Source organism: Aotus nancymaae, unplaced genomic scaffold, assembly GCF_030222135.1.
Source record: "Aotus nancymaae isolate 86718 unplaced genomic scaffold, 86718_ANA_hifiasm-v0.15.2.pri h1tg000036l, whole genome shotgun sequence".
Lineage (NCBI taxonomy): Eukaryota > Metazoa > Chordata > Mammalia > Primates > Aotidae > Aotus > Aotus nancymaae.
This window is the reverse complement of record NW_026988450.1, coordinates 78,480,639-78,506,988: the sequence shown is the minus strand read 5'-3', so window position 1 is coordinate 78,506,988 and position 26,350 is coordinate 78,480,639. Positions and strand designations below refer to the sequence as shown.

At 39.6% G+C, this 26,350-nt stretch overlaps 1 protein-coding gene across 3 annotated transcripts in view; it reads left to right on the top strand.

The window, feature by feature from the left end:
- The window catches only part of ASAP1 (ArfGAP with SH3 domain, ankyrin repeat and PH domain 1), a 366,160-nt gene that overhangs the window by 188,174 nt on the left and 151,636 nt on the right, over positions 1-26,350 (top strand). For all 3 annotated transcript variants that reach the window (XM_064384600.1, XM_064384599.1, XM_064384601.1), the window contains one exon: positions 1,547-1,692. In XM_064384600.1, the coding sequence (XP_064240670.1) occupies positions 1,547-1,692 (146 nt within the window). The remainder of the gene's footprint in view (positions 1-1,546; positions 1,693-26,350) is intronic.

The window sequence follows — 26,350 nt, the reverse complement described above, 5'->3', positions numbered from 1 at the left end:
GAACTTGGATATCCATGGCAAGTGGTAATATCTGCCATGAGAGCCACAAGATCTAATGCACACTATATAACAGTGTTACATTGAATGCTGTGTTGATAACGGACTGCTGGGAAGCAAAAGCAGCAACAAAGAGACCATTTCAGAAGCAAAGGGTACTTGCCATTGCCACAGATAGGGTACTGAGAAAAAGAGGGTTTGGGTAGAAGTTAAAGAGTTTGGTTTTAGACATGTGAAGATTGAACATAGTTAGTAGAGATATTGAATAGGCAGTTGAATATATGTCTGTATTACAGAGGGTAGGGTTGTCTGGGCTAGGAATATCAATTCGGGAGTTACCAGCTGCTAGAAAAGTATTTCAAGGCATAAGACTGAGATCCCAGGAAAGTAAGCAAAAATAGAGAAGGAAGACCCAAGACTGAGGGGCCTCAACATGGTGAGGTCAGAGAGATGAAGAACCAGCAAAGACAATGGAGAGGACCAGTCATGAGGCAAGAGGACACTCAAGAAAATGTGATATCCCGGAAGCCAGATGAAGAATATGTTTCAAGGCAGTGGAGGTTATTGTTTATGGAGCATTTGCTCTATTGAGAAACTTTTATATACTTTATGTCAGTTTACCAGTACCACAATTCTATAAGGCAGGTACTGGCCTCATTTTATGAATTAGAAAGCAAAAGCTTAGGGAGGAGAAATTTTCACAAAGTAATGTTTCTCCTGTGCACCTAATTCATCTGATCCAGTTCTGAACATTTTGCACAAGAGATGGACTGTGAAAAGCATTTAACAAATGCTATTCCTCAGACCTGGGACCTAGACAGAATTAAAGGAAATGAAGATTAGTTGCAGGGAAGGAAACTTGTTAGGACACATGAATTTTTCTTTTGCAATCCAAGATTGTTTTGCCAAGGAAAGTTTTCTCCTTTTTCTGATAATCATTCCTTTCCCTCTCCCCTCCCCCCTCCCCCCTCCCCCCACCCCTTTCTTTTCTTTTCTTTCGGTCTCGGTCTCGTTCTGTCTCCCAGGCTGGAGTATAGTGACACAAACACAGCTCGCTGCAGCCTCAACTTCCCAGGCTCCAGCTTTCCAAGTAGCTGAGACCACAGGAGCATGCCATAACACCTAGCTAATTTTTAATTTTTTGTAGAGATGAGTCTTGCCATGTTGCCCAGGCTGGTCTTGAACTCCTGGGCTCAAGTGACCTGCGTGCCTACCAAAGTTCTAGGATTATAGGCGTGAGCCACCACACTCAGCCATTCATAGTTTCTTAATTGCTTGAAAATGTGAGATAATTTGACCCCTCAGTCTATGGGGAATTAATCGATTAACTGGACTATAGATGAGCTAAATTCTGTGAAACAAAAAGGGAAAATCTTCCTTAATAGAATGAGTTAGAATATTTAGTGTACTCCTAACCACCTTTGGGATGTGTGCAATAAATAATTGATACAGTTTATACTTCCCTTTTGAGAATTTGTAATCATCAGTTTTCAAACTATTTATTGTGGCAAATAATAGCTCATACTCCTTTCTTGTTTTTTGTTTTTAGATCATGTACAAAATGAAGAAAACTATGCACAAGTTCTTGATAAGTTTGGGAGTAATTTTTTAAGTCGAGACAACCCTGACCTTGGCACCGCGTTTGTCAAGTTTTCTACTCTTACAAAGGAACTGTCCACACTGCTGAAAAATCTGGTAAGACATTTCATATGAGAGTAAAAAGAATTACAGCCTTTCCAAAATATAATGTCATATATAGAGAACATTTCAATAATCCTTCCCCCTCAATTCTTGGTCCTGGGGTGAGAAATAAAAAACAAAAAAGCTTTTTAGTCCTGGGTGACTTCTACACCCCAACTAAAAAGCTTTTTAGTCACTTAGGATTTGCTTAAAGAAAATCCCATTGTGAAATTCCTGTAATTTGTACCTTTGGCCCAGCTGATAGAGATTTATTGAAGCTGAGAGAGAAACTGCTTGAATTCTCTTCCACATCTCTACTATTGATTTTTTAAAAGATAATCTTTAGCAACTTCTGCTTTTTAATTGGCTAAAAGAATAATGATGATTTCTGTATAAAACATACATTGGAAATACATATCGAAAGTAATGTATCTTGTCGGGGTGCGGTGGCTCACGCGTGCAATCCCAGCACTTTGGGAGGCCAAGGGGGTGGATCACGAGGTCGAGAGATCGAGACCATCTTGGCCAACATAGTGAAACCCTGCCTCTACTAAAATATAAAAATACTAAAAGCCACTGGGCATGGTGGGCTGAGGCAGGAGAATTGCTTGAACCCTGGAGGCAGAGGTTGCAGTGAGTGAGCCCAGATCGCACCACTGCACTCCAGCCTGGCACCTGGCACCTGGCACCAGAGCGAGACTCTGTCTCAAAAAAAAAAAAAAAAAAAAAACAAAATAATACATCACTTGTGTGTGAAGGTGATCATGCATTTTGGTTTCTGATTTATAAATAATGAACCTCCCTTAACTCCCCACATCCTTTTAACCCCCAAGCAAGAAAAGGGTTTTGAGATTTAGGGAATCTCTGGTTTCAGAAGTAGATGACAAGAAGAATCCCTAAAGATCCAAAACACTAGAGGTGCTGGCCCCAGGAGGCAGACTCAGGGATGGGGGTAGTGGAGGAACCTATTTCCCAAGCAGTTGTGTGTGGGCTTCCCCGTGTTGTACGACACCCCACTCCCCAGCCCTCACACCATGTGCACACTTAGAAAGGTTCTAGGTAATGCCACCTGGACTGATTTTGGATTTTGTTGGTTTTGAGGGATGAAATTATTTCTCTAAGAGACACCCATACCTCTAAGTGAAATAATTTAGTCTTTTTTCTCCTAAATCCCCAGAGAAAGGGATACCATGAGGTTGAAAGGTGCCCAAGGAAAACTTTTTATATCATACATTTCCAAGTTAGCTCTGCCCTAGAGAAGAGGAGTTGTTTTCTCTTCTTCTCTGCCAGTCTCTTGGTATTATACTTTCACCTCCTTTAAGGATCCAGAACTCATGCTGAAGAAGTCCTTAGCCTAGTTCGGTTATTCACATGTCAAATAGGCTTCTGTGACCTTAGGTGATAATTTGTCATAAATCCATTGGATACAAAAGGTTAGTTTACAGATGAAGAAAACCTGTTTGAAAAAACGAAAACTACCTTTCTACGCTCTATTAACCTATTTGGCCAATTACAATATTCTTTTTCTCTATTACAATAAATAAGTATATGTGTGTATGTTTCTGTCTTCCTGACACTTTTTCTAATGGGTGATTTATGCCTTTGAATTAATCTTACACAGTAAATAAGCAAATCTGAAAGCAAAAGAATATTGAACATAGAAATATTTCTTATTTTCAAAAAGTTGGGAAAGGATCATTTTAAACTTAGGCTCCAATGTTTCTGTCCTTTGGAATTTAACAAATCCGTGATATTTTTGTAAATCTTAGATTATATAAACCTTATTTATGCAGAGAAGCACCTTCGGTTTCCTTCCCTCTGAGCATTGCCTGTGCTTTCACTGGAGGCCTTGCTCAAAGTGTGGTGTGGTAGAAAGAGAGGAAGCGAAACAAGACTCTGACAGTTCACTTTGGTCATAGCTGGTAAAGGACTTGCTTGGCCAAGTTCTGTTTTCTCTGAGATGGGTGTTTTCACATGGATAGCTTGCTTTAAGTTTCCAAGAGACCAAATGCATTTGGCTTAGGAGTCATTACCTCCGAGGTTCCTGGACTAATTCAGCTCTACACTTTGCTACACTACAGGTTCCTTTCAACTGTGTGTATATGTGCCATACACACAGCTCAGTGGCCATTCAGGCCAGCATTCATCATCTGTATTTGCTCATCTCCATACAAAACCAGCTGAGATTTGTTGAACGCTCTTGATGAACCTGGTAGTTTGGTGGGTGCGTTATGTGGATTATTTCTTTGAAGACACTACAACAATCCTAAAGGAAAGGTTACTGTACCTTTAATCCAGATAATGAAACTGAGGCACATTGAGATATGTAAGTTGTTTAGCTGGGCACGGTGGCTCATGCCTGTAATCCCAGCTACTCAGGAGGCTGAGGCAGGAGAATTGCCTGAACCCAGGAGGTGGAGGTTGCGGTGAGCCGAGATCGCACCATTGCACTCCAGCCTGGGTAACAAGAGCGAAACTCTGTCTCAAAAAAAAGAAAAAAAAGAGATATGTAACTTGTTCATTTACACTATTAGTATGTGTTACAGACTTGAACCCAAACATTCTGTCTCTGAACCCATTGTCTTTGCTTTTCTACAGTACCCTACTTCTGTCACCTCATGCTCTGGTTGTGTTGTTTCCCTAAGCAGAAGTACTGATCAAGCTACTCCTATATACATACCCCAAGCTATGGCCCCTTTTTTCACACACACTCCCCTTTGAGGAGTAGAAGTCTAAGAAAAATCTAAAGGAAGTTGCTGGAAAGCCTAATTCATTTAATAAAGAAAAACAAATTTTGTCTCTGAAAGTGGTGGTAGCATTCCTGGTGAGGGAGTCAGTTAGAAGAATCAGTTTCTACTGTAATTTGGTTACTAAGAAAACATTATTCTGATTGAATAAAAAGGCAGTCCCAGGAGTTCACACAACTTGACAACAGCCAGCAACTTGCTGCTTCCCTTTCTATGCTTTTCCAGGAAAGGGAAGAGCAAACTAGACAGACTGATAGGGCCACCATGCCTTGGAGCAGAGGGCTCCGAGATCTTTGTGCAGCACCTGTAGCCCACCCTCCTGGGGCTCAGGAGTAGCCAAATGTGAACCCATACTTCTCAGAAGATTCCCAAAAATCCTGTTCTCTTAGGCTAGTGAAGGCCAGAAACATTAAGCAAACTGACACAGTTGAAATGTAGAAACTAAAGTAGGTGAAGGTATTTGGTACATTTTAGACTTTGTAAATTGTATTCTCAATTCAACCAGCAAGTACCAAAAGTCTATTATGTTCCAAGGTATATGATAAATCCTAAAAAATGTCATTTTCTAATTAGGTATTGCTTATGAAGAGTATTTTAATAGTTTATAGTAAAGCATTACTTATGTTTATAGAGAAAAAGGAAAGGATAGATTTGCGGGCCAGGTCTCTTACTAGCTTTCAGCTTTTGACTAACCCCAGATGAGAAAAACATTTATTATTTGTTAGTTGTAAGAAATCACTATTGCAAGTGTATTGTGTTTAGCAGTTTCCAGGTGGGAGAGTGGTCTTAAAAAAATAGTGCACTCAATGATGGTAACTATCTCAACCATCATTGAGATGCTTCGGGGTTTTGGTTTTTTTTCTTTTTCTAAACTGTGTGATTGTAGGTTTTTTTTTTTCTTTTCTTTCTTTTTCTGAACTGTCTGTGATTGTAGAAAGTATGATGATCAAGTGAGATGTTAAGTGAAAACTCCCAAGAATTACCTACAAAGATGTTGGCATTAACACTGCATGGGGCTGAGTCTGTTTTTAATTAACCAGACATCTGAGGACTGCAAAAAGGATTGGAATTATAGCTGATTACTCTGTGAGCTCTTACCACAGTTGATACACCAAGTCAATTTTAAAGTAACTTCTTTTTCTTACTCCCCGCTCCTCCGAATTGTAGAAAATGGTTCTTATAAAAAGTTATTCTACCTTCTAATGTAGAATTCGAGAGGCTATGAAGCAAGGGTGGTTGTAGGATCATCAGTTTTGGTCTCAGTCACACCTGGAATCCCAGCTCCCACCTCATTAGCTTTATAGCCTTTGGCAAGTCACTTAACTTTTCTAATGCTAGTTTCCTTATCTCTAAAAATAAGTAATAAGACTGACTGTTTCTTGGTAGTGGCAGGATTTCATTCAGATCAGAGAAGTGAGTCACTACCACGATACCTGAAACAATTTGTTTCACAAATACAAACCTCCATTGTTATTTACATCTTCTCATTTTATTTTTAAGATAACTCAATGTAAAGACAGCTATCAATCAGTCATATCCCATTTTAGAGACAGGTACACCAAATCTTCAAAAAATACATGCCTGCAAAATGGTGCAATTAGGGATTGAGCTCAAGCCCTGTGGCTACAGCTCATGCCTTGTTTCAGTGATGCGGTCTCACAAATTACATTGCCTTGATAGATTATGTGGGTGGTAAAGGCTCACCTGACAAGGTGACCAGGGCCTGTCCTGGTGATCATTAAACTACTATATGTATTTAGCCTGCAAGGTACTTTCTTGGCTATTTTTGTCCTTTGATTTCTCTCATTGGTAAGTTATAACATATTGGAAAGAGAGTGTTAGATGGTTAGATGGTAGTTCTCAAACTTTTTGGTCTTAGGACCTCAATCTTTTTTTTTTGTCTTTTTTCTTTTTTTTTGAAACAGAATTTTGCTCTTGTCACCCAGGCTAGAGTGCAGTGGCGTGATCTCCGCTCACTGTAACCTCTGCCTCCTGGGTTCAGGCGATTCTCTTGCCTCAGCCTCCCGAGTAGCTTAGACTACAGGTGCCCATATCACGCCCAGCTAATTTTTGTGTTTTTAGTAGAGACAGGGTTCCACCGTGTTGGCCAGGTTGGTCTCGATCTCTTGACCTCATGATCCACCCGCCTCGGCCTCCCAGAGTGCTGAGATTACAGGCGTGAGCCACCACGCCTGGCCCAGGACCTAAATCTTAAGAGTGACTGAGGACACCATGTAGTTTTTATTTATGTAGACTATTTATATCCATATTTACTGTCCTAGAAATTAAAACTGAGAAATTTTTCATATGTATTATGTATTTTAAAATAATAAACCCACTTTAAAAATCTGTTTTTATGGAAAAATAACTATTTTCTCAAACCAAAAAACATTAGAAGGGTGGCATTGTTTAACATTGTTGCAAATCCCTTTAAAGCCAACTTAATAGAAGGTAGCTAGATATTCTTGTCTACTTCTGTATTCATTTTGTTGCAATTTATTGTTTTGATTGAGGTATATGGAAAATAAGGCCTCACACAGGTCTGTGTTGGGAAAAGAGAAGAGTATTTTAAGAGCCATTTCAGGGCCAGGCACAGTGGCTCACACCTGTAATTCCAACACTTTGGGAGGCCAAGGCAGGCAGATCGTGAGGTCAAGAGATCGAGACCATCCTGGTCAACATGGTGAAACCCTGTCTCTACTAAAAATACAAAAAATTAGCTGGGCATAGTGGCACGCTCCTGTAGTCCCAGCTACTTAGGAAGCTGAGGCAGGAGAATTGCTTGAACCCAGGAAGCAGATGTTGCAGTGCATTCCACCCTGACAACAGAGCAAGACTCTGTCTGAAAAAGAAAATTAGAAATAAATAAATAAGAGCCATTTCAGGTATTCTGTGATACTGCATAAAAACTTGGCAAGTGGTCCTTCCTTCAATGTTATTAATGGTATGAATCTAAAACCATGTAAAGGAACATTATTTGGAAGCTGTCAGCTCTTGGTTTTCCAAAACTGTAGCTTTCTCTAAAAGCTCTGTTTTTATCATTAGCAATAAATGCTCTCAGTTGTTTGCCTTGAGATGTTAAGCTCACTTCATTCATTTTCAAGGACATGTTTGGCAAATACCGGAGTCTGAATAACTGTAGTTTGCTAGTCTTTCTTTCAAGAAAAAAAAAAAGGTGTTTCACTAAAAAACAAAGCTCATTATTTCAACTTGCAACTCAAAAAATTACGTAAGTGCTTTTCCTCAAAACAACCGTTGTATTTTGATATGCCTAAAAAGGGCTTCTGTTTCATCAAACAGAACATAAAAAGGTTGAATTTGAGAGTCAAGATGTGATAAAAATCATTTTTACTTTTTCATTATAGGCATTCTTAAATGAAAATAGCCTTTCTTTTTTTTTTACTGCAAGAGCAAGACCATGAAGAATACATTAACTCCAGTTTGTGGCAGTGCCTTGATTAATGCTTAAGGCACCAGCTGTTTTACTCACTGTTGCTTTTGCACTGTCAGTGCAAATGTCAACACAGTGAAAAATTCAGATAACCTCTTAGTATTGTTATGAAAATAATTTGGACCTTGGAAACCTCTGGGGGCCTAAGCATCATGCTTTAAAACCACTGTTGTCAGCCCTACTGTTAAGTAGATTAATGCTGCCTAACTTACAGACAAATTTCTTCACTAGTAGAATGGGGGAAATTACCTTCTCTACATACCTTATTGGTTGTGTAGGGATGAAATCATACCATTCATGTGAAAAATATTGTAATCTGCAAATCCTTTGACCACACTGGATTATTATAGTATTAATAGGCTACATTAATATTAGTATTACTATGGTATTAATAGCCACTAACAGGGGACTTCGTATTATAAAAAGAGCACATGTCTGTTGGGGAATTGTAATTTCTCTTTCATATTCCCTCTAATCAGATATAACTATAATTGACATTTGGAGTTTGTTTTTCTAGTCCTTTTGTCTATCTTTTTTTCGGTTGGGGGGTGGCAAATAGATGAAATGGTATGTTCTAAGCAATTTCTTATTTGCTAGATGTCATGTAGTACTGGCACTAGAGCAGACACACTTTCCCAAGTTGGGTCAAGTCATAGATTCAGAAGCTCAATAGAATGTGACTTATCTGAGAGCCACACATAGTGAATTTCTTATCATTGGCAGATCGGCCTTCGTCCCCATTGCAGCCTCAACCCCTTCCTGTTGTGAGAGCCAATGCAGTGACATCTGCAGAATGCCAATCCAGCTACCCAGGCAAAAAGACAATCGAGGATAACCCACGTACTTACAAGATCTTTGTGTTTTACATCCATGTTCTTTATACCCCTGTAAGCTTTTATTGCCTTAAAGTGAAAAAAGTTCCCTAAAAGAGTGACTTTAAATAAGATAACCTTGCCATTTGTGTATTTTTATGACTGAAGTCAAAGTCATCCAAGATTACAAAGACAAGAGCAGATCAGTAGTTACCTGCGGTTAGGAAAGGGAACAGCAGTGTGACCTGAGGGAGTTCCTTTGTGTTGATGGAACAGTTTGATGTCTTGATGGTGGTGATGGTTGTAGTTACCTATACGTGTGACAAAATGCCTCCCAGTAATTCTAGCAAGGTCTGTGGCCTAGTTGTCTTGCACTGTGTTTATTTTTTCATTTTGATAATGTACTATTTAGCATATATAAGACGTTACTATTGGGGGAAGCTGATTGATGAGTACAAGGGACCTCTCTACTAGTTTTACAATTTTTTGGTGAGTCTAATTTTTTCAAAATAAAAGTATAAACTATCAAATTATTGTCAAAAAGGGAAAATAGGGGAAAATATTTAGTAATACATAATTATATAAAAATTTCAGTGTAAAACAAATGTGCAGAACACAAATCAAACTCTCACTTCTCTGATATTCTTTGAGACACCTGATCTGCAGTTCCCAGCCCCGCTTCCTTCACACTTTTGTAGGTTTTCTAAAACAGTCTTTCTCTTTCTGGTGAACTTCTCCCTCTAGTTAAAGTCCTGTATGTGGTCACTATTCCACAGAAGTAGAATGATTAGCTATTTCCTCCCGGAAGTGAGTCTAGTTGTCATGATTGAATATATCTAGGGAATGCTGCCTCTTAGTGGTGAGAAGCCAGAGAAACGTGGGCAAGATCTATTCTGTTGCTGTTGTTTTTACTATATTTGAGGCATAGTTTTAAGTGCATGGGCTTTGATTTTAATGAGGCCTGTGTAAAAATAATTACTCAGCATCTTCTTACTTGTGTGGCCTTGTTGAGTTCTTTGAGTCTTGGTTTCTTCATTTTTGTAAAAAGGGTTTAATAATCCCTCCCTGTGTTCATTTATGATTCATTGAATTAATAAGATTCTACATAAGCACTGTGGGTAGGCAGTAGGATACAGCAGTGAGAAGAACACAGACAGTGCAGATAAGGGCCATATCCTCTTGGAGTTTGTATTCTCTTGACATTTTTAGAAATAATTTATGTGAAATACCTATCAAAGCATCCAGTTCATAGGCATGTACTTAATAGATAGTGACATTGTTTAAAAATTTAAGTATTTGTTTAATTGACTTGCAATCTCTCTGAACTTACCCTTTCTCTCATTAAAGATGCCTTCTTAATCAAAGCCAGCTCCAGACATAACAAATGATTTGTTGTTCCTGGAATATATACCATTTCATGCTTCCATGCCTTTATACATTCCATTCCTTCTACTTTGAGTACCCCTTTAGTAGTTAATGTATTAATGATAAAGGCTTTCTTTGCAATGCAGCTTTCTTGTTTAAAAAAAAAAAAGGAAGCAGAATGCTCCTGAGTTTTAGGATTTTCTAAGTGGTTTTGTTGTTGATTTGATTAAATGCATAGTACTGAAAAATTATGTTTAATCTTTTTTTTTTTTTTTTTTTTTGAACCGTGGAAAGGAAAGCAATAAAATCATTGCTTGCTAAGCAGTGCTGGGTCTGCTCTACTCCCAGCATCAGGCATCATTCCTGTCATCCTAGCAAAGAAGTTAAGAAGTCAACAGAGAATTGCATCCATTTAATACCAAAACCACAAAATGAGTCAGGAAAGGAATAACTGGTGGATTGAAATACATTCTCAATGGACAGAGGAAAACCATTTAAATGTCATACCCTTTGAAAGCCCCAAGGTAGCAATGGTTTTAGAAAATGTATGTAAATTCTTTTTAAAATAGTGGGAGTCACCCGGAAGCATTCTAGTTCATCCAGGATTCATCATGCATCTGGTTGCTTCTTTCCTGAAGCCTTTGGACAGTTCTGTAACTTACATAAGAGCTTGAGTCTCATTAAACAGTTGGAGGGCAGTTATTGCTTCAGAGCTGTTGAAGCAAAGCAAAGATTTCTCCAGCTGCATAGCATTTCCTGTTTGCAATCTCTGACTGTAGAGTATTGTGGTTGGTGTTAAAGTTTTTTTTTTCTTTTACTTCTTTTCTTTCCCCTCAAATAAGAATATCTGATAACTTACAGGTTGGATCTAAATTTGCAGCCAGCAGATTATTTCTCAAGTTCTTCTTTGAAGTGTTGAAAAGTATGGAAAGCATGGATGTGCCTAATGGTAAAATTGGTAGCTTCTGGGTGCCCTGAACTATATAATGACATTTCTTAAACCTTATTTTTTTAAAAAGTGATCATCCATCATTGGCAGTTTTCAGTGTTTGATCTACCAGGTATCCCCTCATGTCCTAACATGCCTCACTGCCAATTAATATTGTGGGACATTTTGTGAAATGAGATCTGTCGATGTGGGTTGATGGGTGGATAAGAGGGAAAGGTTTTTTTTCTTTAATTCTCTTCTATTAGATAAATCATATATATAGTTCTATAAAAATTTCAGAAATATGGAAAATTTTTAAAGATTATGTAATTCTAGCTTCTGTTAATATTTAAGAGTATAGTATTTTCTTTGAAACAATTTTATGGATTTATACACAGAGATACTGCTAATTTGCATAGATATCTGCAGGTATGGATATATATCTCATTCAGGTCCAAAATCCTTGGAGTTAGATTTATTCCAAAATTCAGAGTTTTATAGATTTCAGAAGGATGACAGCGCGTACATTCCTTATATCATGCAGCATACCCCCTAGTGACTTCCTGGGAAGGTACTTATAATTCAACACAGTTTTGTGTGTGCAGTGAAAAGTGAATATTCACATGAAGTGGGATAAATAAAGACTATTAGGTGCCCCACCTTAATCAGAGATTACCAACAAATGAAGTTAGGGCAGGTTTTGCTGTTAAATGAGTTTCAACTGAAAAAAAAGAAGCCGTGTATTATATGTGTATTTTGTGAACTCAGGTTTTTGTTTTGATTTTTGTTTGAAGCATGATAGTCTTCCATGACCATATACGTAAACTGCAAAATTGTTTTAACAGTCTGCACCCTATTTCATTATATATCTGGACCATAGCTGATTATTTGAATTTTCTATTCGTCAATACAGGTAGAGTTTGTCTTAAATACCTCCAATAAACAGATATCCTAGTGTATACTTCAGGCTGAATTTGAAAATGGTTTCTGTTTTGGCTTTTTTTTTCCTTTAAGGATTTGCATTCAATGTTTCAAGGCAGGATTTCAAATAATACATTTTAAATTGGATTGCATTTTCAGCTTGTGGCTTTTGCATGCTGTTAATAGCACTTGTCTAAAGTATGTATGCATGCAGTATGTGTATTTAGTTGTCTACTATTATTTCACTTGAGACAGACTCACAAAACAGCATTTGGTGTAGAGTTGTGGTTCTGTGTGAGAGGAAGAAAGAAGAAAGAGAGTGGGGAAGGGAGAAGAAAAACCGTCGCTTATTGGAGCAAAGTTTCATTGACCATAGGAAAGGTTTGAACTTTAAGAATGACTGGTACTGGAATGCTTTGTGGTGTCTCTAACAACATTTCCTAATCATTATCTTTTTGGTAAAAGAGCTGGTCTCACCTCACAGCCTTAAGGCAAGTGAAGTTTGCATTATTTTTATTTTTATGGTTAACTTTTGCTATACAAATAATACTGATAACAAGACCTTGTCTTTATAGTGTGGTAATGTATGCGAGGCACTGGGCACTTGAGTACTTTACGTGTTTTATTGGTTAAGATAGGCTAGGATATACTGCAGTAATAAATGAACCCCCAAATCTCTGTGGCTTAACATGGTTCATTTGCTTCACATGTGAAATGTCTACCGAAGGGGTCTGTTCTACTTAGTAACAGCAACTCATAGACTTAGACACATGGAAGCTCCCCCTTCTCTACAGGGGAAGAGAGAGACTAGAGAAGCATATGCATACTTTTCACAGCTTTCCTAGATGTTGTAGTTCATTGGTTTGAACTGTGTTCTTGGCCCCACCTACCTAGCTGCAGGAGACCCACAGGTCTCCCAATGGAGTATTGGGTGAGCATTATCCTCTCTGCCTTATATGTATATAGCCTCATTTACTCCTCACAGCAGCCCTACCAGGTAGTAACCATAGTTACCTTTATTTAAGAGCCCAGAAAACTGAGTCACAGAGTTAAGTAGATCTCAGATTCAGCATTCAAACCCAGGTGATCTGCTCTAGGGCAATGGTCCCCAACCTTTTTGGCACCAGGGATCAGTTTTGTGGATGACAATTTTTTCCACAGATTGAGGGGTAGCAGGGAGGATGGTTTTGGGATGATCCGAGCATATTACATTTATCATTAGATTCTCATAAGTAGCGTGCGACCTAGATCCCTTGAATGCGCTCTTCACAATAGGGTTCCCTGTCCTGTGAGAATCTAATGCTGCCCTTGATCTAACAGGAGGCGGAGCTCAGCTTCCCTCCATAGCCCACCACTCACCTCCTGCTGTGTGGCCCAGTTCCTAACAAGCCACAGACCTATACCCGTTCATGGCCAGGGGTTGGGGACCCCTGCACTAGAGTGCACTGTACCACCTCTCAAAAGATAGGGATATCCTTTTATGGACGTAATGTAAAATTTACTTTTAAATTAAGTTAAAAGTTGTATTGGCTTAAAGAACAGCAATTAAAACATTGACAATGATGTTATAAAGATAAGGCAAACACTGATTGGAGAGAATTAACAGTCTTCTGTCTGCATGATCTTTGTCCCAAAAGGCTCCAGAGCTTTCTCCAGGTCCAGATCTGGAGGTACATTGCAAAAAGTAAATGCAGGTCTTTCTTCCTTTCTTAACAGAGAATTCTGTCAAAATCTGCCCCATATTCACTTCTTTGATCCCTTCCACTCTTCCTTGATTTCCCATTTTCCATCCCAGGTATAACCCTTTATCTGCATCTCCCACTCTTCCTAGCTGCTTCAGATTAAATGTTCTGTCTTGAGCTGGCTTTGGATTCCTCTGCACAATGTTGCCTCTGAGTCTCTCCTCACCTCCACATACTAGGGCCCTCAGACAGGGCCACCATTCCAGATCCGGACTGTTGGGATCTGGAGCCCAGCTGGTACTTTTTCAGGGGTGATGTCAGCCAGCACAGGGAAACACAGGTCAGTGAGGGGAGCATGGCTGGACTTCAGGCTTCCCTTGTACGAGCCAGGTGGGTGCTTTGAGCCATGAACACCCTGCACAGCCTTACACGGTGGCCTCCTGGGTCTGGTACATTTGGCTTCTTCTTGCCTGGGAACAAGGCTATAAAGAAACTTGTCCAATGCAGTGCTTTCTAATTTATTTGAGCACAGACTTTGTTGTTGTATAAGAAACATTGACTTTTCATGGAACCACTTCAGAAAACGCTGATTTAGATGTTTTGCTGGACCAGGTAATCCATTTCATTTGTGTGTGTGTGTGTTTTTAAATTCAAATTCACTTCTGCCCTCCAAGAATTTCTTTTTTTTTCTGAGATATCAAAAATAATAGATTTCTTCTCTTTGCCATATGTGTATTTTTTTACGTCTGTATGCACCGTTATTACTGATACAAAGTATTTTACATATTAATGGGGTACCTGTGAGTATCTGTTAGATGTATAAAATCAAGCCAGGGTATTTGGGGTATCCATCACCTTGAGTATTTATCATGTCTGTGTGTTAGTAGCATGTCAAATCCTCTCTTCTAGCTTCTTTGAGTATACAATACATTGTTGCTAACTATGGTCACTCTACTTTTCTATCAAATATTGGACTTATTTCTTCTATCTAACTGTATGTTTGTACCCACTAATCAGCCTCCCTTCACCCTCCCCTCCCACCCACACACCGTTCTTGGCCTTTGATATTTATTATTCTATTCTCTGCTCTACAAGACCAAGTGTTTTATCTCCTACCAATGAGTACGAACATGCAGTGTTTGTCTTGCTGTGCCTGGCTTTTCCCACTTGACATAATGACCTCCATTTCCATCCATGTTGCTGCAAATGACATGATTTCATTTCTACTTTATATTTCGGTGTGTAATTTCTCATTCTTTTTAAGCTGGTTGCCGCTTTGCTGCTTCTTTTCATTTTAGATTATACTGTTTAGTAACTTCAGGGTTAAACATGAAGAAATGGCCAACTGATGCAGTCTTTTTTTTTTTTTTTTTTTTTTTTGAGACGGAGTTTCGCTCTTGTTACCCAGTCTGGAGTGCAATGGCGCAATCTCGGCTCACCGCAACCTCCGCCTCCTGAGTTCAGGCAATTCTCCTGCCTCAGCCTCCCGAGTAGCTGGGATTACAGGCACGCGCCACCGTGCCCAGCTAATTTTTTGTATTTTTAGTAGAGGCGGGGTTTCACCATGTTGACCAGGATGGTCTCAATCTCTTGACCTCGTGATCCACCCGCCTCGGCCTCCCAAAGTGCTGGGATTATAGGCGTGAGCCACCGCGCCCGGCCGCAGTCTTGAACTAGCATCTGACTACACCTTTCAGTAAAAACAAGTGGATCTTTTCATTGACATACTGCCCCAGATGTGTTAAGCAACTGAAAATTCAGAGAATTGGCAGAAATAACTTGACACTGAAATGAGATATAATTGAGTTCATATCTCTGCTCTACCACTTCCGAGCTAGGTCACCTGAGGCAGATTGATTCATTCATATAGAAAGCAAGAGTATCAAGGAAGGTTTTGCAGAGGAGGTACCCTTTATCTGAACCATAAATAATTAAGAGATATTCATGAAACTCTATTATCTTAAGCTAGCAGAGGCTGTTTTCATAAATAGAAACATTAAATAATACTAAGCGGTGGTTGATACACTTTGATAAAGAGTGAGGTAAAAGTCTGTACTTTAGCACTAAGAAAGAAACAAACTCTCCATAAAGTGTGTCCTTGTCTCTGCCAGCAGTTACCAAGTGCCCACTCTGTTCCAGACTCTGTGCTAAGACTGTCATTTTCTATGTAACAGATTGCTTATACATAGTGTTTTAATAGTTTACCCTAGAGCACTCCTTAATCTTACAGGGAAAGATGAACAAGGATATAGGACCAGACTTTTAAAACATCGTGCTTTTGGTTTCCCACACATGGGGTTTCCTGGCAGCAGTTGGCATCACAAATGTAATAGCTAAGAAGATTCCTTTTCTGCAAGGGAGGCTTTGAACTATGTCAAACAACTGCATATCAGAGTTACCATTTAGGTGGATTCTTTGACTTCTGAAAAACTTAATGAGGATTAAGTGAAATGAGTCTTACAGCATGAAAATACAGATCAAGCAGACAGGGCAGGGCTTTCCAAGCAAAGGGAGCAGAGATGGCTCTGTTTTCTTGTCAGCTAAATGAAGACAGTAATGTCTACTGTGAAACATGACTGTGTCACCCCAGTACGTGGTAAGCCCTGTGTGCTTGCATATGTTTGTTTTATTGAATTTTAAAAATTGTGTTAAGAAGGTATATCCTGAGTAAAAGATATTGCAAAACATTGATCATAATCTGTGGTAAAGATGTTCAGTGAAAGCAAGGAAAATGTGATTCGATATTGCAGTATGGTTTTATTCTAGGGAAAAAGAGCAAATTATAAATGTCATGCATGGAAATGAAATTAAAGGTATGAAAGTTGATCATGAACTAACTGATTATCATTTTAAGTACAATAAAGAAATCCTTAGGGAGGGGATATCTTTCTCAAACCACAGCCTAACTATATAGCACACCCCCTCCTTTTACTTTCTCCTTTGTCTCGGTCTTACAAATCTTAGCTGCTTTCCCTTTCCGTATAATTATCGGCAAATGAAATCAGATGCTGCAGATAATGCACAGGGAAATGGTAGTTTCATTTTTACTTGATGTGGGAGATGATGTTAAATCTAACCCACCATTTACAAAATTGAATTAGATAAAATATAATTGCATTATTTTAAGTTAAGGAATTCTCATATTCTCTGGCACTCTTAGACCTACCCATTTTTCTCTCTAGCATTTCCAGTTAAATGTACTTTATGCCTAAATTCAGTCTTGTCAGTCCCAAATGCCTTTAGCACATGGTGTAATTTGTTTTGCGTTTTTCCTTGGGTTTGTCCCAGATCTTCCAGAGCAGTACCTCTGTTCTTCGTTGTAATTATGCCTCAGACCTTAGGCAAGTGATTTCTGCTCTCTGGCTATAAGTCTTTCCTTCTCTTGGACAGCCTTTAGTCTAAGGCAGTGGTTCTCACACTTGATCTCACATCCATTAAACCTTGAGAACTTGTTAAAACTTAGATTTTTGGGCCTCACTCTTGGAGTTTCTGATTAGTTCTAGGATTTCATAACCAACAAGTTTCCAGGTGATGTTGACACTACTTATTTGAGGACCACGCTTTTGAGAATCGCTAGGAAGGATTGTCATTCTGGACAGAGATCCAGAATCTCCTAGTATCACAGAGAAGCTGCAGCTGTTTCCCCTACCAAATTCATTTTTACATTGTTTTTACTTTTATACATGCCATCTGATTTACATCGTGTAACAATAAATAATCAAAGAATAAGCTGAATGAGAAATAGATGACTGGTTAATTGTATGACCCTCTTGTGATTTTGTGTCATGTTTCTTTTTAATAACTAAGTACAAAAATAATACCACTTCACTGTTGAAAACTCAGAAAATATGGGGGAAAATAACTAAAATAAAAATCAACAGTAATCTTATAATCTGTTAAGGAGAGAGAGTGTATGTGTACCCTCTTTATAAACTTTTTGCTATTTAAACATCTTTTTCTCATATTTTTAAAGTCATATAATTTTTTTTAACATTGGGTTCATACTGCAGTGCTATTTTATACTCTGATTTTCCACTTATATATTTTGAAACTGTTTCCCTGTTTTGTAAAATACTGCAGCCTAAGAACCTTTGCTTAGTTGGAAGCATACCACTTCCTAAATCAAGGCTTGTTTGGGCAGGGTCCTGAGCCGGGATCCTCTCCCCCCATTTCCCCTGGCAGTCTCCGAAGAGAGGTGTGTGGAACCCAGAGGCACTTACCACTCAGAGGCACATTCTAAAAACTATATAGAATGCTCACTTATGTTTGCACCATAATTTTATTTACCCAAACTCCGATTTTGAATATTTTCATTTATCACTGTCTAAAATGTAATAGTTTGAAATCTTTACATATCTCATGATTACATATTATTTAGTTACTGGTTGTCATTACTGCATTAATTCAGTTTATAATGCTTTTGTTTCTCCTCCTTCCCAATCATTTAAGAGTCAGAGGATGGGGAAAAACTACCATTAGCACAAGGCCCTAGTAGGTCATAGTTGATACCTTGCTCTGATCAAATTAAGATACTTACTTTCTTGAAATATTTCAGACTTTTTCAAAAGGTTATGTTTATACTGTGCCAGAGTTTTATAATGAACATTGTCGACTATACTGAAAAATTGAGAATTGTTAAATAATTACGAATGGACTTTTCTAACTCTCTAGCTTTACCACAGAACTGTTTGGTTGTTTTTGTTACTTTGTTGGAACGGGACCAGGGCTACCCTGTCTCTGAGGCAGTTCGAGCATCTCCCTATAGTTCTCACCCATTTGAGCTGGCATTTTTTTCTCCTTTGTTCAGCTGTATCTCAGTAGCTCGTTTTAAGCTCTAAGAGTGTTATGACTGGAAGGTACCTTAGAGATCTTAGAGACTTTAGTGACCTTGCACTTTGTTGATGACAGACACAGAAAGTGACCTCCCCAAACATCCACAGCTGGATGGAGGCAGGTTCAGGTCTAGAACAGGTCTCCTGACCTTCATTCTTTCTTGTCCTCTTGTCAGACAAAGCCTAACAGCTGCAAGATGGGAGGGGTGCCCTTGGTCTGTCACTCCCAACCATATCCTGGGAGTGATTCTAACTCTCCTATTCCTCTCCTGAATCTTGCCTCTTCCCCTATTCTGGTGCTGGGCACTCCAGGAAAACCAAAACTGGTTCAGGTTCTGTAACACCTGGTGCTTTAGAGCAGCTCTCCTGATTTGGAGAGGAATTCCTTCATCCATTTACTTAATCAATAAGCATTTTTATTTAGTATATATAACATGTCTATACTTTAGGAGTTTGATGTAACACAGTGGTGGGCAAAGCAGTCATAGCCTCTGCCTCCAAGAAGCTTTGCTCTAGACAGTAAAGGAAGACCCAGGTAATTGTAAAGTGCAGTACCCTGTGAAAGTGAGCCTGTTCTGCCACTGGTCCAGAGTAACAGGAGATTAGGGTGAAGGGACTTATTTATTATTTAGAGTGGTCAAGGCCTCACTGAGGAAGTGACATGGAGACAGAGGAAGAGTGTTCCAAACACACATGCTAAAGCACATTTAAAGAGGGAGAGAGCTCTGTCAGTTAAGAAGCAGAAAGGAGTTGAAGTGCAGTGAGAATGGGTAGAGGGACTCAAAACAGGTTGGCAGGGCCAGAGCTAAATTGGGAGCTTGGATATTAATGTAGTTCAGTGGGAAGCCAATGATGGGTTTTAAGCAGGAGAATAATATAATCTGGTAATCACTTTAAAAGATCACTGTAACAGCAGAGCACAGAGGAAATGAGTATGGCCTTTGGAGTCAGTAAAAACCTTAATTAATAACCTGACCATCTGCTTTACTCACTGTTTGACCTTGGGCGAGTTACTTAACCTCTGTAAGCCTGTTTCCTCATTATTCTAGTGAGACTAAGACCCATTTTACAGAGGTGTTGTGAGCAGTAACTTTAGATGACATGTTAAATACAGTACTCTGTCATTTAAATAAAATTCAGGCTGCTCCGCCTAGATTAGAACAGGGTATAATGGGCTGTATTATCTTAGAGTTTATGGAGACTGCCTTGCAGAACAAGGCAGGGAACCAGGAACTGTGAGATGGAGAGAATGTGGTGCAATAGAAAGGATATTTTGGAACTCCCCATGCCAGCCTTAAAAATACCTGAAATGCTATCTCATTATCATTTTTTCACCATTACTGCTGAGCTTTCAAGTGTAAAGAATCTTATGATTTAACATGGCAAAACCCCATCTGTACTAAAAAATATGAAAGTCAGCTGAGCATGGTGGCAGGTGCCTGTAGTTCCAGCTACTCGGGAGGCTGAAGCAAGAGAATTGCCTAAACCCAGGAGGCAGAGGTTGCAGTGAGCATGGCTGCACTCCAGCCTGGGCAACAGAGTGAGGCTTTTCTGAAAAAAAAAAAAAAAAAAAAAAAAAGCCAGGCACGGTGGCTCATACTTGTAATCCTAGCACTTTGGGAGGCTGAGGTGGGCAAATCACAAGGTCAGGAGTTCAAGACTAGCCTAGCCAACATGGTGAAATCCCGTCTCTACTAAAGATAGATTAGCTGGGCGTGGTAGTGGGCACCTGTAATCCTAGCTACTCAGAAGGCTGAAGCAGAAGAGTCACTTGAACCCGGGAGGTGGAGGTTGCAGTGAACCAAGATTGCACCATTGCACCCCAGCCTGGGCGACAGGTGAGACTCTTGTCTCAAAACATTAAAAAAACTTATGAAAATAAATAGTTACATTTGATTAAGGGATATTATGTAGTAGTTGTGCTGAACTATTAGCCTCAGTAGGCAAGGCACCAGGTTCAAGAGGCTGAAGAAAAGGCTCAGAGCCAGCAAATGAGACATGAAATGTATTAGGGGCTTACATACAGGAGACTCCAGTGGTAGCAGGCTGGACAGGAAAACTGCACCCACTAGTGAACAGCATGTAGCTTATATAGGATTTTCACTTAACACTCCCCTTAACCACCTCTACCTGGCATCTTTCATGGAACCCAAAACTCAAGGCCTCAATCTTCTATACGGCCCATGTTCCACAGGACGGGCTGGGCACTTGGACATTCCTCATAGACAGGAAACGAATTTCTGCGATTGCCACTCCTGGAATTCCCTAGCTCGGAACACACATTCATGTGCATCTGCCATAGGGTCATTCTGTGGGTGTGCTTAAGTTATTGCTATCTGAGCATTTGCCCTACAGTAGTGTCAGGCATTTTGCCTGTATTTGCATCCACTATGTCTCAACTAGCTGTGTGGGTTTGACCAAGTGATTTAGTAAAACCTTGTAGGGTTACCAGGTAATGAGACTTTGTGCGTAAAACCAGCGACCTCTGTGGCCTGGTATAAAGTGGAGCATCATTGGCATCTGTTCTTTTCTTTTTTTCTTTTGAGACAGGGTCTCATTCTGTTGCCCAGGCTGGAGCACAATGGCACCATCTCAGCCCACGGCAGCCTCAACCTCATGGGTTCAAGCAATGCTCCCACTTCAGCCTTCTGAGCAGCTGAGACTACAGGCATACAGCACCACGCCCAGCTAATTTTTGTATTTTTTTTGTAGAGACGGGTTTCACCATGTTGCCCAGGCAGGTCTCCAACTCCTGAGCTCAAGCAATCCACCTGCCTCAGCCTCCCAAAGTGCTGGGATTACAGATGAGCCACTGCACCTGACCCGTTGGTGTCAGTTCTGCCCCGATCCACTCACACTGGCATGGGCTAGTTTAGGAAGGTGCTGGGACACCAGCAAGGTTAAACAGTTTCCCCAGTTCACTCAGGCCAGGAGTGATGAGTGGCCACATGCCTGTGGGATTCTTTCCTCTGTATCACAGTACCCTGGAGAGCAGCCTAATGACGAGGCATCAGTTTTATTTGTATTTAGTTTTATTTTTTGACCTGCCACTTTAGGAGGCACCCGTTTTAAATAGCTTCAAGGTATTATAACTCTCTAGGGCATGAAGGAGTTAATATACTAGACAGAATACCCAATTTATACCAGGGAATAGCAGACTTAACTGCTGGGAGCTGGCTCGTTATTTTAATTGGATTTTCCAATGTGTTGAGCAAGTCAGCAGATTTGCGTTAGCCTTAGTTTCAGAGAAACTGTTTCAGTTCTGGAGAGAGAGAGAGAACCAATGGGCAGTGGAGAGGGAATATCAAAATTAATGCAAGATGACAAAGCAAGAAAATTATGTCCTCGTTAATTAATACAGTCTTGTGTGCATGTAGGTGTCCTGGAAGTACCATTTGTATAGCTGTGCTCTGCTCTCCTCTCAGAGGCAAGAAAAAACGAGGCTGTGCTGATTCATTGTCTTTTTGCCGGTTGGCTGCTCCAGCAGGACAGGGCGGCTGTTGGAGTGAGCCCTTAAGGGCACTCCGCCTACAGTCCCGTTGAGGAGCTTGGAGCTGAGTTGGGTGGAATTCAGGCAAGCCAGAAATAATAATACAGTGTGACCTACAACTGCTTCTTTTTTTTTTTTTTTTTTTTTTTTTGAGATGGAGTTTCTCTCTTGTCACCCAGACTGGAGTGCAATGGTGCGAGCTCAGCTCACTGCAGCCACCACCTCCCAAGTTCAAGCGATTCTTCTGCCGCAGTCTCCTGAGTAGCTGGGATTACAGGTGCCTGCCACGACACCCCCAGCTAGTTTTTGTATTTTTAATAGAGACAGGTTTTCACCGCATTGGCCAGGCTGGTCTTGAACTCCTGACCTCAGGTGATCCCCTTGTGTCGGCCTCCCAAAGTGCTTTACAGGTGTGAGCCACTGTGCCCAGCCTACAACTGCTTCTTGACTCCTTCTTTGGGATCTAATCAGATAGTGAACAAAACAGATACAGAGCCTCCTCTTAAGAAGCAAACCTTCTAGTGAGGAAAGACAGGTGATAAATCAGTAAACAATAAGTGAGATCATTTCTTTTAGTGGTAAAGCTGTAAAGACATTTTAAAAAATCAGAGCAAAAGATATATGTTTATATATACAGAGGAAAAACTGTTTATGAAGTCATTTCCAGTGACTAGGATAACAAGGGCTGTTTTTTGTATAATGCTACCAGTGTTAAAGCAATTGTAAAGAATAAATCGGTATTTTTTTCAAGTTTAATATTAATTACAGTTACTTGCTTCCATAAGTGCCCTTTGCATAATGAAAGGTAGACCTCAGTCTCCTTCTGATTTACTCCAAATTTCTGGTTAAGCTTGATGTACGTACCAGCGGGGGAAATACCTCTTCTTTTGAGGAAGGGAATTTAAAAGCAATTTGTTCAGAAAGCAAAACTATTTACCATACTTAAATATCATTCTGGAATTTTTTTAAGATCCATGTTCTCACTCTGTCACTCAGGCAGTGGCAGGATCATAGCTCACTGTAATCTTGCAGTCCTGGGCTCAAGTGATCCTTTTGCCTCAGTCTCCTGAGTAGCTGAAACTACAGGCATGCACCATCATGCCCAGCTCATCTTGTTTTTTTTTCTTTCTAAAGAGATGGAGGTCTTGCTGTATTGCCCAGGCTGGTCTCAAACTCTTGGGCTCAAGCAGTGCTCACACCTTGGCCCCACAAAGTGCTTGGATTACAGGCATGAGCCAGCATTCCTGGCCCTGAAATGATTTTAAATGCATTGTTTGCTTAATAAAATGAAAAAAATATATACATTCACAAATATACTCTTCAACTTCTTATACACTTGAATCATGTAAAGAACTTCTGTTAATTCCACTTTATCAGTAAAGGAAAGGAAATGATTTGGAAGTTGAGTAAATGGAGATAGAGTAGTCAATAGAATTTTAGTAAAATCAATGGGAAATAATTATGTAATGGATTTGAAAGGCTTTTTTAAAAATTTATTAAAGATAAAGGTGATACAGGAATTTTACTGATATTGTTATTATATTGGCTGTATTGTAAGTGCCTTGGAGATGACTGTTACATATCAGTTTGTAAAACTCTCAAGTCATATAAAGGAGGGGCCCCCAACCCCTGAGACTGTTAGAAACCTGGCCCCATGGCAGGAAGTGATCAGTGGGTGAGAAAGCATTACCTCCTGAGCTCCACCTCCTGTCAGATCAGCAGTGTCATTAGATTCTCAAAGGAGCTCAAACCCTATTGTCAACTGTGAATGTGAGGGACCTAGATTGCACACTCTTTATGAGAATTTAACTAATGCCTCATGATCTGAGGTAGAAGAGTTTCATCCTGAAACCAACTCCTCCACTCCCTGCCATCTGTGGAAAAACTGTCTTCCACAAAACCAGTTTCTGGTGCCAAAAAGGTTGGGGACCACTAATATAAAGGATTCCTTAAGGAACTATAAAATGAAAACACAGGAAATTTATAGAGTCCCATGACTGTGAAGTCATATACTCCATCTCTGTTGCACAGTAATCACCTAAAATAACAGAGAATAAGTTTTCCCTTCATCGAGATCTCCAAGTAAGGAATATTTTTGCAACCCCCCCCCCAATATTTCCTAAAACTTCCTCCTCTTAAGATTGGTCTGCTTTCTCTTTAACCTTTCTTTGTTTCTTTATAATGACACAAGTAATTACTGTTCACTTGTCACTTAAGAAAAATTCCTTTGTTAGTTTTTAAAATTAGCCTACTTTTTCTTGGGAAGTAAGTTGGAAAGACTTTGTAAATTTTAATTTTTTTTCCTGTAGCCTTTTCATTGACTAGTCACAAGGAACATTCTGAATTCTTAATACGTGTTTTGCCTTCATGATTTCTTATCAGCACTCAAGAAGGTGTGTAGATAACCACAGAGAAATTCTTAATTCTTGGGGTTTTTCTGTCTTCCCCTCATACCTAACCACAATGATGACATTAAAAAGTTACTATGTGTGGCTGAGTGTGGTTGCTAACGCCTGTAATCCCAGCACTTTGGAAGGCCAAGGCAGGCAGATTATGTGAGGCCAGGAGTACGAAACCAGCCTGGCCAACATGGGAAGACCCTGTATCTGCTTTTTTTTTTTTTTTTTAAGAAGTTACTGTATGCGTTTGGTGTGTGGTCAGTACGTGACTTTGAGGCACTTTTCATTTGTAATAACCCTCACATTTAGTACTAACCACAGAGTTTCATAATTCTTTAATTGTTATTTTATAATACAGTCTTCAGATCAAGGTACTAATAACATTAATTTTTTTTTTAATTTTCCGCTTCATTTCGAAAAGGATTTGAGGCATTGATGCAAACCATAATTAAGAACAAAGAGTTGAAAGGGGGTTCTTTATAATCAGTATCTTTTCATATTTTGTTTTAAATTTTTGACTTTTTAAATAGTACATTACATATTTTTATTATTTTTTAATGCAAAAAGTCTCCTCTTCCATTCTGTTCCTTTGCCCAGTTTCCAACCTTGGAGGAAATTGGTATCAACAGATTTCTGTGTATTATTTCAGAAATAATTAAAGCATAGAATTCCCCCCTCCTTTTTTTTTTTTTTTTTTGGGAAACGGCGTCCTTCTTTGTTGCCCAGGCTGAAGTGCAGTGGTGCAATCTCGGCTCAGCAACCTCTGCCTCCCAGGTTTAGGCGATTCTCCTGTTTCAGCCTCCTGAGTAGCTAGGGTGTGTGGCACCGCACCTGGCTAATTTTTGTAGTAGAGACGAGGCTTCACCATTTTGGCCAGGCTGGTATTGAACTCCTGGCCTCAAGTGATCCACCCGCCTCAGCCTCCCAAAGTGCTGGGATTACAGGCATGAGTTATCACGCCCAGCCTTTTTTCCTCCTCCTTACACAAATTCTTGCATACCGTAAGTAATATTTTGTACCTTGCTTTTATCACATAAAAATTTATCTTGGAGATATTTTCAAAGTGAAGCATAAAGAGCCTTCTTGATTTTTTGGCCGTTGTTTAGAAGCTCTGTAATTTATTTAGCCAATGCCGTATTGATAGGCATATAACTTTCCATCAGTGTAGATAGCCCTGTAGAGAAGAACCTGGTATACAAATGATCTTGTATTTCATTTCTTCTACAAGTCTTTTTTGAGCACCTGCTCTGTGCTAGGCAATGTTCTAAGTTCTGGGAATATAGCAGTGAGCATACAGATCCCACTCTCAAGCTGGCAATCAAACTGGGGAGACAGACAGCAATAAATAGGGAAACAAACATATATACAAATGGGTAGGGTTAGTAAGTGCTTTGAAGAAAAATAAGGTAAGGATCTCCGTGAACAGAGGAAAGGTAGGCAATGGCTTGACTAGTGAAGGGCAAGTCAGGCCCCCCCAACCTTATTCACCCACCATCCATCCAGACTTCTAAGGCCCACAGGATAGGGGGATCCTAGGGAATTGTACCCCAAGAAGGAAATTGAGGACTCAGAGAAAATTATTTCAGCTATCTATATAGAACAGAGGGTGAGTCCTATTAATCTTTTTTTTTCAGTCTCAGACCCAGTTAGTGTTGCTCAGCCTTTTTTTCCTCATAATGATCCAATCCTCCTTTTCTCCAAGAGCCTTATTAGACATGATCCCCCATCTCTCCCCCTATGAAATTTTAATACAGGTAATAGACATAATTGATACCATTTATATGGTGTGGCCATTTGGAGGGTCACAAACAGTTGTAACAGCTACTTTTTTTTATTTTTAATTTTTTTGCCCCACTCCCCAAGAACCAGTGTCCTAGAGCCTCACAGAATGTAGACTCTCAGACTAGAGCTCTCTGGCCTGCCAACCAGGTCATTGGTATGTGATTGGTGGCAAAATCACAGACAGAATTGTCTTGGTAGAAATCCCTTGATCTTTGAAATAAGAAAGAAGTGATTGTTTCGATCCAAACCCTGTGGTGACACACA